A 16,697-nucleotide genomic window follows, 5' to 3' on the forward strand; every position below is an offset into this window, starting at 1 on the left:
TTGACTTGTTGCCAGTGGTCCACAGGTTCATGGAAAGTTGTTCAGTATTAGTTACCTACTAGACTTGCACAGTTACAGGGCTCATAACCTAACAATGCAAACACTCAGTCATGAGCAGAATGACTATATTAAAGTATCATACCTAACAATGCAAACACTAGGTATGCATCAGTACAGTATTGGGTGAGTAAGTACAATACTCACCTCAGTTGTGAGCAGAACAACTGAGGGAGAATTAAAGATCCAAAAATGCTAAGATAGATCTCAAGCAGTTTCTGCAAAAATCATGTGATGTGACTTGGCCATGACTTGCTGTGACTTCACTTTTGATTACTCATTTGGTACTGCAACTCTGGAAGCATACTAGCAGCGCTACAGCGATGATATACAGTGGCTCAAAAAACTGTCTGCATGTTTTGACATTTTTCACTATCTATGATATTGTGTGAGAACTCACAAATGCCTCAAGGACATGGTTATACCACATTGTAGTATGGCTTCAGGGCTTTCATTTGAGCCCTACACCGTGGGAATTGGTGGAGATATGGTGGAGATACAAGGCTCACAAAATGGTGACTCATGCGGACAGTTTTTTGAGTGTATATTAAAACTATATAAATCATTATTTATGACACCACAAAAATCATGCCACTATTATATAAATTATGAAGTGGTGTCATTATGTTATTTTATGACTATATCTAACTATATAAACCAGAATATCTCATGTATCATAGTCATAATCACCATGAAAGCTATCTCCTCTGCTCAAAGAGATAATATCCTCTCTCTGTCTTATGCTGGCCTCTCTGCTTGCCAAATTTCCTCTAGAACTGGAGTATGCAAGTCCACTGTGGCCAAGTTTATCAAAGAAAGCCACCCAGACAAGGAAAACTCTTGTGAAGGACATCCATCCAAGCTTACCTCTACTGACAACAGGGCTATTATCCAACATATCACTACAGGAAAGGCTGATAATGCTGTCAAAGCCACCCATTATATCAATTCCACCATCACTACCCCTGTCTCTTCACAAACTGTGAGGAATGTTCTCAAGGCAGTAACAAAGAAGAAAAAGCCTCTTCTCTCCATCAAACATAGGCAGAGAAGACTAGCCTTTGCCTTAGCTCATCAACACTAGACTGTAGAGGACTGGAAGCATGTTATATGGTCAGATGAGACCAAAATCAATAGGATTGGGTCAGATGGGAAGGTATATATATGGAAAAAGAAGGGAGATGGCCTAACAGACAGAGAGGTTAATGGGACTGTCAAGTTTGGAGGAGGTTCTTTAATGATATGGGGCTGTATGGGATGGAATGGTGTGGGAATGCTTGCTGAGGTTGAGGGGAAGATGAATGCTGAGCAGTATGTGGACATTTTAAATGACCACTTGCTGCCTAGCTTGGCAGAATCAGGGATTGATGAAGAAGATATCATTTTCCAACAGGATAATGATCCCAAGCACACATCCAGAAGAGCTAAGGAATGGTTTGAAGAACATAACATCAATGTTCTTGACTGGCCAGCACAGTCTCCTGATGTCAATGTCATTGAACATCTCTGGGGAACACTCAAGAAAAAGCTTCAAGCCTATGAAAACCCCCCTAAAGGAGTATGGGAGCTTTGGGAGAGAGTAGCAGTGGAATGGGAGAAGATCACAGCTGAGGATTGCCAGAAATTAATTGAGAGTATGCCTAGAAGGATAGAGGCAGTAATTAAAGCCAAGGGAGGTCATACAAAATACTAGAATACCTGGTTATTATTGTAAAATACTTGAGTCAAAAAACTGTCTGCATGAGTCACCATTTTGTGAGCCTTATATCTCCACCATATCTCCACCAATTCCCATGGTGTAGGGCTCAAATGAAAGCCCTGAAGCCATACTACAATGTGGTATAACCATGTCCTTGAGGCATTTGTGAGTTCTCACACAATATCATAGATAGTGAAAAATATCAAAACATGTGAACAGTTTTTTGAGCCACCATAGAACAAACTTGCAGGATTTACAGTAATTAGGATATCATAAAATTAGTAGGTACATGTTACAGCTGTTTTAATATATGATGGCAGTGGCATCATTTTTTTTGTAAATTACACAAAATATGATTTAGTAGTGAATAGCCTCTGTCACATCATGGTGTTCTGCAAGATCAGCAACAATGTCAAATGAGCAGCCATCTATCTTTATGAGCACAACTTACTAAACCTCCAAGATATTCTCAACTGCTGCAGGTTCTCACAATGGATGTGGTACCATGTCTTGAGGCTGTGGAGAGACACTGGTGATGTTGCCAATCACCCAATGTCTTAATAACCGAGGGTCTTATATAAATGCATGTAAAATGTAATGACACCACAATTACACTAGGATAAGACTTCTTGCCAGTCCTCAATTAACATGGTCTATGACTTTTCTTCTTTCATGGTAGATAATGTGTGAGTTCTTGGGAGGCTTGCTAAACCAATCTATATGATTAACTTAGTCAGAGCTTTTGTGTTATATCCCAACTTATAAACTTGTCTAGGATAAACTGTCTAGACACTGGAATGTGGTTCCTTGTTAAGATAATCCTCTGTAGAGACTATGGTCTCAAATATGAATACATTGACCAAAGACTGGTTGGTCAAATAGGCACAAAGTGGTGAGAAACTGGTCTCACAAATAATCAGATTGACCAAAGCTTGTGTTGGTCAATTTCAGTAAACTAGGTGAGAAGTGGGTCTCACAAATGAACAGATTGACCAAAGCTCATGTTAGTCAATATCAGAAACTAGGTAAGAAGCTGGTCTCAAATAAACTAAGTTTCTATTGTAAGAAACTTATGTAATTTCAAGGGAATGTCTTTTCCCTGCACTTGGTACTTCAAAGGGGCTTTCTTTGTAAGCAACAATCTTCACAGTGAGTAGCTCAAACTGAGATTCAAATGATTGCAAGTGGGAGATCCTATTTTTTGGGGGGGGAGAATGGGCCCTCCTTATATACATTTTGTGTGGGAATATTATGTAAGTAAAAAAGCGGAGCAATGACATCAGAAGTGGAGCAGAATATTCCAGAAAGTGGAGCAGAACATTCTAGCAAGTGGAGCAGAACATTCCAGAACAAATGACATCATAACTTTCAACAGAATACTTGCAGGAGTATCTGTGGAGCCATATGACATCATTATGACATCATACCCTGTAGGTACAATTTTGTGAAGTATCTGATGGGTCAGAGCATCCCAAGAGAAAAATAAATCAAGGAAATACTAGAGAAAACAACTCAGAAATAATAATACAATAACAAGACACAAAACACAGGTTTTTTAGATAGGTTTTTTTGTTAGGCTTTGAACTTTTCTCTATGGTTTTCTCTAGCCAAAGTAAATAAGCCAAAGGCAAGGCAATACCTTAACCTTCTTGCTTCACAATATCAACTAGGTCATTATGTGATTCCCATCTCACAAATGACTTTTCTTCAAGATATAATAAATTCATGAATCACAGAGAGGAAACTGAACTATATGACCAAGGTTTGAAACCAAGGTATGGGTTGACTAGCCTGATGCCTAAGCTAACAGACTTTGTCTTTTAGGGGGGCTACCTAGTAGTCATGTCCATGCATGATTCCCAAATCATGCAGGACACTGAGGGGAGTTCATGGCTGTGTGCATTGTCTGGAATGTGAAGACATTGAATATCTCCTAGAACTTGTTCATGACAACCTTGACTACTTCCTTGATGAGCTTGTCAGCCTCACAAGAACCAACAGCTTCATATCTATTCATTTCACCACTGTCTTCAATGAACTCAAATGTGCTGGTATGAGCCAAAAGAAACTAAAATGTATTGCTGAAGGTGAGGACTTGCAACTATGAGAGAAACTGACTACTACTAAGGGAACTCTACAGCAAGACCTGAATGCAAGACAGAACTTGACCCAAAGGACAGCTACTGAGAGAGAGTCCTCAAAATGTCTAAGGGAGACTCTGAAACCAAATGGGCGCTAGAGGATGCACAAACACTGGAAGAAGTGCGATTGAGATGTGTGCAAAAGTGCACTGGGGCAATAGAAAGTGAGAGTGCATGTGATGGGGGTCTAAGGCATAGAGGCAAAGGCTACCTGGAAACTAAATCCAGTGAAGAAGGAATCAAACTGGTGCAAAGTGGTCATGTCTATGCAGGTAGTGTGCAAATTTGGACTTTGGGGGCCTTTAAACTTGCTCTAATGCACATACTACTGCTAAATACACAGAGGTGGGGAGTGCTAGGATAATGTGTTCTCAAAACTATAAGTCCCTTCTCTATATTGAGTGCTAGGCAACACTTGTAGCATGGAAGTGAAATGAGTAGGTAGCAATATCTATATGTAATGGCACTTAAGTGCACATGTGCACGTTTACAGTGCAGTGGACTTTAGTGAGGACATGGATGGGTGGATGGACTGTAGCAGAGGACCTAGAGTGGGCATGCTGGACATGCAAGTGTGTTTGCATGCACATGGTGGTTGTGCATTAGCATGTTGAAGGTTCAACTACTCTGCCAGCTTGCAGAGTCTAAAGAAAGAAAGAGGGCTCTCACTCTGGGGTGAGAGGAAGCCTACTAACTCTCTAAGTTGTTGGTTGAAGTGTGCCAGGCAATATGTTCAACCCTTAAGGGAAGCAAGGAAAGCAAGATCCATGAAGTGACACCAGGTCAACTCTGGTGAAGTGCACTGAAAGCACACACATGGGAATATAGAGTGTGTAGGAGCATGAAGTGTGGGAATAATGCACAAGCTGTGCACAAATGTATAAGAAACTGAAAGATGGCATGAAAACATGAACTGAGACTGCCAAGTGGACTGGTGATGATAATGGACTGTTGCTGAGGACTAGGGCAATGACTCTGATAGATGTTAACTCATGATGATGGATTCTGACTCTAGATGACTACTGACATGATGGTGGTTGGTGTATTAAAAAACTTTCCAGACAACAGGCAAGCTGTGCCTAGGCATGCTCCCAGGGCTCAGAAGCAAATAGGGAGCACTCTATGTATGTAAGTGAGGTAAATAAAGGGTCCATGATGAAATATAGTGTCATATAATGCTAAATATGGTCTGATAATGAAAATAGATGAAAAGGACTCACTAGGGAACTGGTTGGACAATGGATGGAGGCTCCAGGATGCTGCACAACATAGTGCAACTGAGCATGGGAAGAGCGCGCTAAGCATGTGTGCAGGAATGCATCACATAGTATGGGAAAGTGTTGCACCTCTGGTGTGTTTTGCAGGATAGTCATAGATAGTGAGTCATGTGCTATACCAATCATCATGAGTTGAAATATGGGTGATCTATGCCTAGAGCAATCTCATTCTCTACAACGTGTAAGTGTGTGATAGTGTGAGTGACTTATCTTAAGGATCAGAGTTGGAGTATGTGTAGGAACAAGTGGACACTCAGATGGCATTATGGGCGCTCATCAAGAGGAAAACAGGCACATGCACATCAACCCTTTGTCCATGGGCATTGTGTTGGCTTGGAAGCACTGTTGACTCTTGATGTCATTGTTGCATGCACTGCTGTTGAAGGTTCTATGACAAAAGAGCTCTTTCTTGAGTGGCTGGAATTTACTGTTGTGAGTTACATATCAAGCTACATTCTTGGACATCTGACAAGTCTGATAACCTTCTAGTTACCAAAGTGCTCTGCATATCCAGGCCCATTGAGTGTCCTTGTGATGGACAATGCTTCAATTCACCATGGTGCTGAGATTCTCAAACTTGCAGACCATTTTGGTTAGTCTATTTGTGATTTCCTCTCATTCCTACAATGATTATCACGATGGGATGCATATACCAGGTGTTTGCATTGAATTCCTTTTGCCATACTCCCCTGATCTCAATCCCATTGAGGAAGCATTGTTGAAGATCAAGCATTTCCTTTGTCATCACCACAAATACTATAGTGCAACCACAGATGATGGAATCCTTTATGATATGTACGAGATTGCTGATATCATTACACTGGATGATGCCCATTTATTTTGTACACACTGGATACTTTTGATGCTAGGTTACAAAATAACAACTTGCAGCATTAAAAGCAACTTGAGTAACAGTTCTTATTGTACAATATAATGTCCAATCATGCCATACTAGTAGGAATAGACCACCTCTAAACAGCATCACATAATGCAGCTATCTCACCAAACTTGAACTCCATCTCCTTGAGGTCTGAAAAGGTCACATAGTGGAGTAAGTGTGCTTCCTTACATGAATGAGAAGCAAATTTCATAGTGATGCTATTGTCGAGCTGGTACAGGGCACAGAAGGCCATGATAGACATGTCATTGCCAGGCTTATGCAATGGGGGAATGAGTGAAGATGTGGAGATTTGCACTGGCCCAATGTCTGAGGTTGTGTTCGGAGCTGTGTGGTTTGACTTGAAAGACTTGCAAACTCATTGCTGAATGTGACATTGACAACAGGAGTTAAAGATGCAGGTTCTGTCACTATCTTGGCCTATGCATTGAGTCAGCACTGTGAGACTGGGCTGATGGCCTTCAGATCAAAGAGTCAGTGGTTTGGGGGCTTATCAATCATTGCATTGCTTGCCTCCTTACACTACTCAAAATCAGTATCACAACTACATATGAAACACCAGAGATGAAATACCAACCATTGCAAAAGCCCAGCAGTCGAGTTGTTGATGTCCAAGTGGAAAGTGTTCTTCAGATCCAGGAATCACATAACAATGGGTTGATGCACAGGCAGAATCAGTCTTTTTGCAGATCCAGCAATCTCGTAAAAGCTGAATGTTTGCTACTTTCTTTTCATTTCATGGAAGAATTGCAGCTGACTCTTTCTGTGGAAAAATTGTGAAATAATTATCTATAAGGTCATTGAATATATACTCATTTCTTTGTCTTGGACTTTGCGAGCTCTGATTCATCCTTGCCCTGGTTTTCATTGTTGTTGCTAGCAGGCTGTATTTGGATAACATTGATGTTGATAGTCAGAGCCTTCGCAGCCATTCCATTGACCCATTTCATCATACCATTGTAGTCAGCCTTAGTCAAGAGAGATAGGCCAGGTTTAGGTAGAACCTGAGAGATGTGATAGGTAAGCAAGTAGTCATCAAAATGGAGCATGCAGGGATTGATTGCTGTTGAGATCTTCACAAGAATCTGTGCTTTGAGAGTGTCTGTCATATCTCACAATCTGGACCCACATTCCATAATATTCCCATGCCTTCCAAGCCTACATCCAGACCCCATATCCAACTCATTCCCAGATCCCCTTCCACTGTGTGCTTCACACCTCAGCAGGATCAACTCTGCTCCAGATTTGCCCCTGAGCTCCAGACCTCTGGATCCTCACTGCTAGCCTGATCCATACCACCCTATCCTGTCCACCCTATGCACACTCCATCTGGCAAGACATCTAGACTTTACCTTGTCTCAGATTCAGGACTACATCCACCTCCTCATATCCTGGTCTTGTATCCACCTCATCTTCCAGATCCCCAGATCCCCAGATCTCCAGACCTCCAGATATTAACTCCAGACCTATTCCCACCTTCTGTCTGACATCCTGCACCTATTCCTACCTTCTGTCCAACATCCTGCACCTATCTCCATTTATACATCTCCACCTTTCTGGCTTTTGGTTATCTCTTCTTCTGTCTTGCTTATTGATCCTTGTACAAGTCTTCATCTCCAAGTTCATTTACTTATGTTCCGTCTTACTTACTAATATGTTTCCACATGCTTGTACATAGCCTTGCTCCTTTGCTTACTGATCCCCTCAGATATTCTCCAGTATATAACCCCTGTACATACTCCTGTAGTTTCTCAGTCTGAATATTATCTTAGTTCCTGCTCTCTCATCTTAGATCCTGTTCTCTCAACCTTCTCTTGGACTTTGGTCCACCTAAGTCTATCCTATCCATCAGGCCTAGGGATTAATTCACTAGGCCAGAGCTTTGCCTTTCTGGCACTTACTCTCTTTCTGGACTTAGGTCCAATCCCTGTCTTTCCAACTCTACCTTAGGGTAGCCTACCTCTGTTTGTTTCTATATCAGACTCCATCTGATGTAGCCCCTATTCCTTCCAGACCTCCAGGTGTCCTGTCCTCCTAATCCTCAGATATCCTGTCCTCCAGACCTCCTGTCCCCCTGTCCTCTGGACCTCCTATCCTTCCATCCTGTTTCCTATAGAAGTATTACTTTGCAGTGTGAACTCTCCTGAGCACTTCCTGCATTCCTCCAGAACTCTCTCATGCTCCTCCAGAAGTCTTCTAGCACTCCACCAGAGTAGCCAGCCTCTGGGAGTCCTCTGGACTTCATTAGACCATCATCAGACCTCATCTGAAATGAAGGGCACATACTCAGGTAAGAGGCATGGTTCTTAACAGTGTCCCATGGTTCATCAGTGCAAAGGTCAATGGATGCATTGACTGGCTCTCATTTGCTCTTGGCCTTCTTCATTTCACTAGCCGAGAGGATAGAGACCATGTATGAGATATCCTTTGTGACAGGAGTAGTAGGTTTGTCATTCCCACCTATCAGGGATCTGAGTCAGTACAAAACCCTGACTATATGCATCAACTTACCTCATTTTCATTTCTTTGACACTGTAGAAGGAGGGGGTAGGAATCTTTGGTGGTACAATAGGGCCTGTAGCAGAGTCTAGTATTTCAAGTTCTTGTGATTCATCATCGTCGGTGTCTGTTTGATCAGTATTGGGATTATCATCAACTTCCATGAGTTCTAGCTCATTGAGAGCATCAAGAATAGTACTGTGATGGTGTGTCATTTGCAAGTCACTATTGGTATCATCATCAAGACTGTCAAAACTGTTATGTCTCGTGAGCATAAGATGTTTGTGCATTGAGTATGAGTCAAGCACTGATATGATCAGTCAAAATTGTTCTAAGTCCTAATTCATGTAGTTGACAAAAAAAAATGATGTCACTGCCATCATATATTAAAACAGCTGTAATATGTGACAGTTGCAAGAAGAAATAATATGAAGACTATGTTCAATTTAAGTGTGCACCCTTGAGTTCTGACATTATTGCTGAAGGGAGCATGCAATGGCCTTGGTATTGCTTTGTAGCCCAAGCTGCTGTGATGATCATACCAGCACTAGGCACGTATGATCACTAGCATGGTTCTTCTCACTCCCAGGAAAGCATACTTGGATTGCCTAATGCCTCCTGTAACATTGCAAGCACAGTGCCATTCCATGGGACAAATCTTCAGAGTCCTCTTGCATGGAACATCCCACTAAGTGGGAATCCTTCAAGTGTGGCCAATGTATAGGAATTGCCAATTTTGGCAACAATGCGCCATGGGGCTGACCATCATGGCTGTAACTTGCATGCCAATGCCATGGTAAAATCTAATGCATTAACATAGACTTGAACTAATTGTCCTTCTTCAAATATTACTTCACCTGCATGCAATTTAAGGACCTTCTTATCAAATGTGCTCTTTTGCCATGCTGTATGGGTCACTGTGTGATCTGCTCCATTGAGTCATTGTTGATCCACATAGGCCATGTGTATATCAACTTCTGTCTTGTTTGGCTCTCTCAAGGCATTGTCTCCTGGCATGGGGATGGTGTTAACCACCAGGCCTAGCATGAGTTCTTTGGGTGAGAATTTGAAGGCAGGGATGATATGTTCATTCAATTGGTGGATAGCACTGTTAAAGTGATCTGGCCATGATTTGGCTAAGCTCTCTGCATCCGCACTCTCATATTTGTCCTCCCCCAAGCCTGGACTGCATAGTCTTTTCAGACGTCCTATCAGTTTCCCATTAGTGCTTTCTACTAACCCATTCACCCATGGTACATATGCTGCTACAATGTGGTGCTTAGTTCCATGTGCTAAACACCATGTATGAACATCTCCATTGTCAAAGTGAGATCCTCCATCCATCATGAATGTGTCCAGTGCTTGAAAGGTGTTTGCAATAACCTCTAGTCCTTCAACTGTGATCTGCGCATTACTGTGTTTCCTCAATTTGAACCCCCAGACGTATTGTGAGTACATATCTAGGATCAACAGGATGTTATGATACCCATTTTTGCCTTATGGAAAGGCTAGATAATCAGCCACTAGGAGTTCAAAGGAGTGACATTGAGTGATGGGATACATGAGGGCATGTAGCTGTGTGGGACCAAAGTTTTTGCACTGAGGACAGTCGAGTAATGCTGTGATGATGGATTTGTCTAGGTATGGGCTAACAATGCAATCCATCAACTGCAGTTTGGTGAGGTCTCAACCCCAATGTCTATTGCTTGCATATACTTGATGTGCCAGTTCTACTGCTTCAGTTTGGGAGATGCACTCTAGTCATGCTTGCATTTGTGTTGACTTGCCATCCACTATATGCCATAATCTTCCTTCTTCAATCATATATCCTAGAGCATGGTAACGTGCTCTGTGGCATTCACATTCTGGTTTGTTACTGTCAAGGTCAAGGAGCACTTCTATGACCTCTAAGAAGAGAGGCTCTTGCTTAAATTGTTCTCACAAGTCTAGGATCATTGTGTTAGTATGTTGTACCAGCAAGAGATCATTTACTAAGCTGTGTGCTGTTTCCCAGTCTTCACTGACTAACCAAGAACTCCCATCTCCATCTCTACATGGTTGACCTGACATGCAGCAACTTAAAGCATCTGCTGCTATGTTAGTGATGCCTGGACGATGCTGGACTGCAGTTATTTGATACACTAGTATTCCATCACACCAATGTGCATGTATAATGATAGCTTGTCACTGATCAGTGTGTCTCGCAGTGCTATGCAGTCCATCTCCACTTCTACAGGAAAGCCCCATACTGTTGATCTGAACTGGTCAAATGTGAACTTCAGGGCTGCAAATTCAAGTAGGTAAGGTTTGTAGCATTCTTCTGATGGTGAGGTATGTTTTGATGTGTATCCAATTGGGTAGGTCTTCTTGGTGGTTTTGCCTGATGGTTGCTGTATTGTGAACTGTTGTGCTAATACAGCTCTAAAGCTGTCTTTGCACCCATTGCTCATGATGATGAAGGGTATCCCATCGAAGTTAGGTGCTCACAGGATATGTTCTGACACTAATATTTGCTTGAGCTTTACAAATGTCTTCATGTGTTGCTGTCCCCAATATGTGTCTAGCTTGTGTTCATGTAGGTATTGCCTATACTTCCATTTCCCTCCTTTCATGCTGAGCAGAGGTAGATCTAGATTTCATAGAAGATCCATTGGTGGTAGTACTACATGTGCATAGTCTTTGATGAGCGACCAAAAATATCCTGTAAGACCTAGAAAGCACATTAGTTCTAGCAAGTTAGTGGGCACTGGCCATTCTGCTATGGCTGTGATTTTCATTAGATCTGGCTGTATACCATCATACCCTACACGTGATCCACCAAAGACAACTTCTCTCATGAAGAGTTGTGTCTTTGTTGGTGAGATTGATAACCCTTGTTCCTGACATCTTAGGAAAAAAAGCCGTAACCTTGATAATAGTTCATCAAAGCTATTACCTGCCATTGCTCCATCATCAACATATAGTTCAAGAAGCAACTGTACCATTATGTCATGTATTGCTTGAGCTGTAAGGTCACTGAAACATGATGGCACACCTTGTACTCCAATTGGCATTCATTGATAGGCTTCATATCCTCATCCTACAGTGTAGAAATATAGGTACAGTTGACTCTCCTCTTCCACAGGAATTGCATAGAAACCTGCTGCAAAATCCAAGATGCAAATAAATTTGTGTCCCACTAAGCATTGTTGTTTCACTGCTATATCTCCTTGAGGTGTTGGTGCTATGTTAGATACCTTGTTTACATCCCTGAAATTCTGACATATTCTCCATTTGACCTTGGACAGGTCTACCTGTTTTGGACTAATAACCAGTGTTGATTCCATGTCAATGGTATGACCCAGAAGCTTACCAAGTGCAACACATTGTTCATTAACAATCTGTCAGATGTTGTCAAGTGATAGGCTGGTCCCTGAGTGAGTCTTCTGTACCAAGACTGTTGAGGCTACTGCTTTGACTCCATCTGCTGGGATAAACCGCATGATTCCTGCTCACCTCATATCATCTAAGACTGGGAATAAGTACTTGTGTTGAGGCTGTGTTAGCAGCCTTTGATGGACTTTCATTGAGAATATCACATCTCGAGATATCTGTAGATGGAATTGAGTAAAGTCTACTGGTTTTACTTCTCGAATTGATAGTGCAAATATGTCTGCAAATTCTACAACTAGAGCTTTTGCCTTCTGCAATTGTTCTTGACTAAGATGGTTTCCAAAGCAGACGGCATCAGTGATTGTGCTTATGCAAGGTGGGTGAAATGGTCCCTGTGCAGTAAGTCTAGTAAAGATGTCATCAGGTAGCATTGAGTCTACAAGGTCTGGTACTTCACCTAATATTTGTTTATCATCATTCTCATCTTCCTCACTTACGTGTTGGACTGCAGGTATTAATTCTGAAGGCTCTTTTGTCTGCAATTCTGGCCAAGGCAGTACCAGTGTTACAAATTTTGCTGAGGATGGAAATTGGATGGCTGTTGGTAGACATGGTGTTGGGAGAGGACAATAAGTAGAGTAATTGGGGATGCAGTAATGTGATGTTCTATACAGCAACATGATGGTGTCAGCGCTATACTCATGTATTGCACATACCTGTTCTAGTAGTGGTTTACCAATGAGCATTCTCCATGATCCCCTGCTTGGAAAATTTTCGAAGGTTGTTTGCACTTACACTGGTCCCCATGATAGCATTCCTGTCCATACTCCTGTTGATGGTACTAGTGCTCCATTAGCCATGCACAGGGTTCTAGTTGAAGGACTCAGCAAAGAGAGGCATCTTGCTATGCATTGATATGCTGCTGTGTCAATGGCATTGATCATTGCACCATTGTCCACAATGGCCAGGAATCATATTTTCTCTCCTTGAGGTCCCTGCAGATGGGGTACTGTCAAAAACGGGTTGCTTGTTCAAGAGGTTGTTGGTTTGCCTGAGGCATCCAACTGATAGACATCAGTAATAGTATTGTCTGGCATAAATGAAGGTACAATTGAGTTAGTGTGCAATAATGATTTAAGGGACAGCGACTCTATGCTTGCCAGTGAAAAAGAAGAGGAAGAAGGAATGGTATCTACAGTGCTTTGTGCTCAAGGCATTTCTTGAAGCATGTGATGAAATGTGAGACTGTTCATTTGGTTAGAGAGTGAAGTAGAAAGTGGACTTGGTACTATGGGAACTACTGCTGGTCCAGCATCAGCAGTGGTTTCATATAGTTTTCTAGCATCCAATCATATCCTGGTTCTTGCACAACCCAATTATCTTGCCCATTCCATCCTCCTGGCTCCTCCTGTGGTGCTACCATATATACTGGCATCATTCCTGTTGCTCCATATGCGCTGTGTTGAGGGTATATGGCAGTTGTAATGTGCTGGACTGGAGTAGGTGTGTAGTTGGGCTGATTCATTGGTGACACTGTCCTTCTGATTAGTCCTGTAACTTGCTGTCACCAATGTGATTCTTGTGGCCTCAATGGTTCTTGAGTGATGCATTGCATACTGACATGCATTGGTTCTGTGACCATGCCACAATTGTAGCACTCTCCTGACCCAAGGACTGCTGTTCCTGGATGCAGGGGGTAAGGCTTTTCTAGGGTCAGAAATCCTTCTATACCATGCATGTGGTGCCATAGCTCAATGTCTGCCTTGTATTGCCATATCCCTGCTTCTGTATTGACTCATTGGGGCATTATTGCCAACTTCTCTAGGACTTGCACTCTAGTTAGTTGCACATGCATGAAGGGTATTCCTCTCGCATCAAATCCTCCTCATGTCAATATTGCAGGGTTGTTTGTGGTAGGGACCGGTAGAGCTGAATAGGAGGGTGGGTATATGGTTCCCATGGTGTTTGTTGTTGTCAAGTTGGGTGGTATGGGTGTTTGTGTTGCTACTCAATAAGTCAGTGTGCTGAGCCATTGAGTGCTTTGGGCTTTGAGCCTTGCAATATCTGCATCCCTTGTGTGCTCCTTATCTAGCTCTTTACAGCCTCTCTTGAGTTTAACACTTGGTATACTCTGTACATCATTTGTGAATTCATCCCAATCCTCATACTTGCACTTGAGGTAGTCCTTCAACAGGTTCGGTATACCTTTGACCACATATTCAATCAGATGCCCAGCTGTATCTCCCATCCCTAAGGCTAGCCATGACACTTTGCTTGCCCAAGTGACATGTCCATAGTTGCCTTCTGTCCACAAGCCAATCTTACTCTCCTCCAACAATTCTGCCATAACTCACTCTTTCTGCTGTGCTCATGTGTACCCAGGCTGTCTGGGAGGTGGCCAATACTTCTGAAATGCAGCCTTAAGACTGGAGAATAAGGTGAGCTTGCTGGGTGATAGGCCTTGGAACCATTCTTCTGCTATATTTCCTGGTGCAAGCTGCATTTCAAATCATTCAATTCATTGTGATTTGTCCCATGACACTGGCATCAACAATTCAAACTGAGCAAACCATTCCATTGGCTCTTCCTTATTTGCGTAGTCTCTGTGAAAGAGTGACACTGTACACGGGTTTTTACTAGACATAGGTATATGTGGTGAGCTTGACTGTTTTCTGATGGGTAGTGTTGCTATGTTGATAGCTGGCATTGGCATAGGTCAGGTTGGGGTCAGGGAGGTTGCTGTTGTTGGGGACAATGATGTGCTCTTGTCTTGGTTCAGAGTGAAATGCACTGGTTGAAGCAGGAAGGTGGGGCTTCTGGTTTCTTCCTTCACTGGTGAATCTAATAGTTCTTGGTACTCCTTCAAATGACAGGGTAGTGAGATGATACAACATCATGGGGTAATCAGTGTTTGGTTATCTGAATGTGTTGGAAATAATATGGAATGAGTAGGGGATAGACTTAGGTTCCTGCTGTTTCCTATAGGTGTGAGCCTGCAAATTCTTGCACAAGTCTCTATGTTGATTCATCCTAAGCTTGAGCTGCATCCAATGATTTCATGACATTATGTTCTAGATCAGCCCCCCCAGATGATAATGGGTAGCAGCAATACAGCTGCTTTGCATACCCCTAGCATTGTTCAATAAAACTGAGCTCACAATGAAATTTTGGAAGGAAGAGCACCTTGAAGCCCCTTAACCTGCACTCTCTCTCTCCAAGTTCAACTCAACATTAACAAAATCTGGCTGGTGATAGAGAATTCAGCAACAACAACAACAAGTGGAACCACATGGACAGTTGAAATCCTTGCACCAAGGCTTTTGTTTGCTGACATTGAAACCATGCTCCTCTAGAATTTTGGCTATTCCCTTGAATAACCCAGCATTTATGTGACCCTCAGGAAAATAGAACTCCTGAGGGGCACCATTGAAGACACTATTAGCAATACAAACTGTTTGCATCAAAATCTTCCCATCTCCACCACACTGGGTTTATTTTCCTGTGGCATCCCTCACTGGAGCACTGACCCCCCAGTTCTTGCAAGTCTTGGGCATGTTCTGAGCACTTAATGCATCATCAGCCCTTTTAAGGTGTGTTGTTGCATTGTTGAACACAAAAATGTGGTCATCTTCTGGGTAATCTTTCTCCAGGATTGTTATTGCTTTCTTAGCATGTTGAAGAATTTTGTCATTAGTGAAGTACCCATCCCTCCCCTTTCCTGCCCTAAAGAGCACATGGGCAGATTGATTCCCATCATGAGACCACAATCAGCCATAATCTGCTGAAACAACCATAAGAGAAGATCCCTCACCCTTTGGTTGTGGAGTTGCCTTTTCATCTTTGTGGACCTAGCATTTTTTGCACCAATCATTGGTATAAAAGGTGGATTCATTGTGGAACCATACAACAGTGCACCACCCAGTCTCCTTATCATCCTCCAGCTGCATAGCATCAACAAAAGACTATTTTCAAGTCTTTGGTTCCAATGCATACCACACTGGCAGGAATTTATTCTGTTGATATTTGACTGCATCCTCTCATTCATGGCCATTGACATATTGTCCATTTTTGGCCATAGTCCATCAAAATCCACAGTTTTCCATCCATTATTGTGTGGTTGCCAATGAAATATTTTTGGTAAGCTTGAAATGTTGCTGTACATCAGGCTGTGCAAGATAATCAATAATTGCTATTGCAGAAATATATTTTCTGAGTGACTGAAGATGAACCAGTAACTCCTCCTTAAGATCTTCATCATCAATCCATGATCTTGTCCACTCACCACCATACTTTGCCAATGGCAAGTTTTCATGATCCAGGATATATGACTTCAACCATTCCTTTACCTTTCATTGTTACGACGAACTAGGATAGGCGCAACAACAGATACTCAATAAGAGTAACGTCTGTTGTTGAGTCGAGACCTTGCAAATGCAAGGGTTCTTAAGACAAGTTAGAGAGAGTGTCTCCGACTTGAATATCGATATCAGACACTTAGGATTGGGGGTCCTGAGTGAAGGATGTTTCAGGTAAAACCTAGTAGATTAAAGTGAAGATCTGCTAAGTACATAACTGAGCTTTTATAAGTATTCGTGGCTTTAGGGCCGGTACGTATTCGTCATCAAGACGAGTCAGAGATAAGGCATACGTCATCAGAGGAGTGAGTCATCTAGCGACGGCTGCGGCGGTCATGATGTAATACAGATATGGTGAAGGATTAGCCTAATGATGGCGCAACGAGGCGCAGTCATGAC

At 42.3% G+C, this 16,697-nt stretch overlaps 4 protein-coding genes across 4 annotated transcripts; 1 reads left to right on the top strand and 3 right to left on the bottom strand.

The window, feature by feature from the left end:
• Window positions 1-2,176: 2,176 nt before the first annotated feature.
• On the top strand, window positions 2,177-3,863 carry BJ212DRAFT_1261516 (uncharacterized protein; the record flags this gene model as incomplete). The annotated part of the gene is made up of 2 exons (XM_041330180.1): window positions 2,177-2,310; window positions 3,638-3,863. Coding segments are annotated over 2 exons (360 nt in total), but the record flags the coding sequence as incomplete, so codon positions are not given.
• Window positions 3,864-8,434: 4,571 nt separating this feature from the next.
• On the bottom strand, window positions 8,435-8,861 carry BJ212DRAFT_1476175 (uncharacterized protein; the record flags this gene model as incomplete). The annotated part of the gene is made up of 2 exons (XM_041339335.1): window positions 8,435-8,543; window positions 8,584-8,861. The coding sequence occupies 2 exons, from the start codon at window positions 8,859-8,861 to the stop codon at window positions 8,435-8,437; spliced, it is 387 nt and encodes a 128-aa protein (XP_041198603.1).
• Window positions 8,862-13,951: 5,090 nt separating this feature from the next.
• Window positions 13,952-14,290, bottom strand: BJ212DRAFT_1295945 (uncharacterized protein; the record flags this gene model as incomplete). Its single annotated transcript, XM_041332376.1, has 1 exon — window positions 13,952-14,290. The coding sequence occupies one exon, from the start codon at window positions 14,288-14,290 to the stop codon at window positions 13,952-13,954; it is 339 nt and encodes a 112-aa protein (XP_041198604.1).
• A 1,759-nt stretch (window positions 14,291-16,049) lies between these two features.
• Window positions 16,050-16,289, bottom strand: BJ212DRAFT_1232060 (uncharacterized protein; the record flags this gene model as incomplete). The annotated part of the gene is made up of 1 exon (XM_041329504.1): window positions 16,050-16,289. A coding segment is annotated over one exon (240 nt), but the record flags the coding sequence as incomplete, so codon positions are not given.
• Between the last annotated feature and the right edge of the window lie 408 nt (window positions 16,290-16,697).

This window comes from Suillus subaureus, assembly GCF_016647635.1.
Source record: "Suillus subaureus strain MN1 chromosome Unknown BJ212scaffold_3, whole genome shotgun sequence".
NCBI lineage: Eukaryota > Fungi > Basidiomycota > Agaricomycetes > Boletales > Suillaceae > Suillus > Suillus subaureus.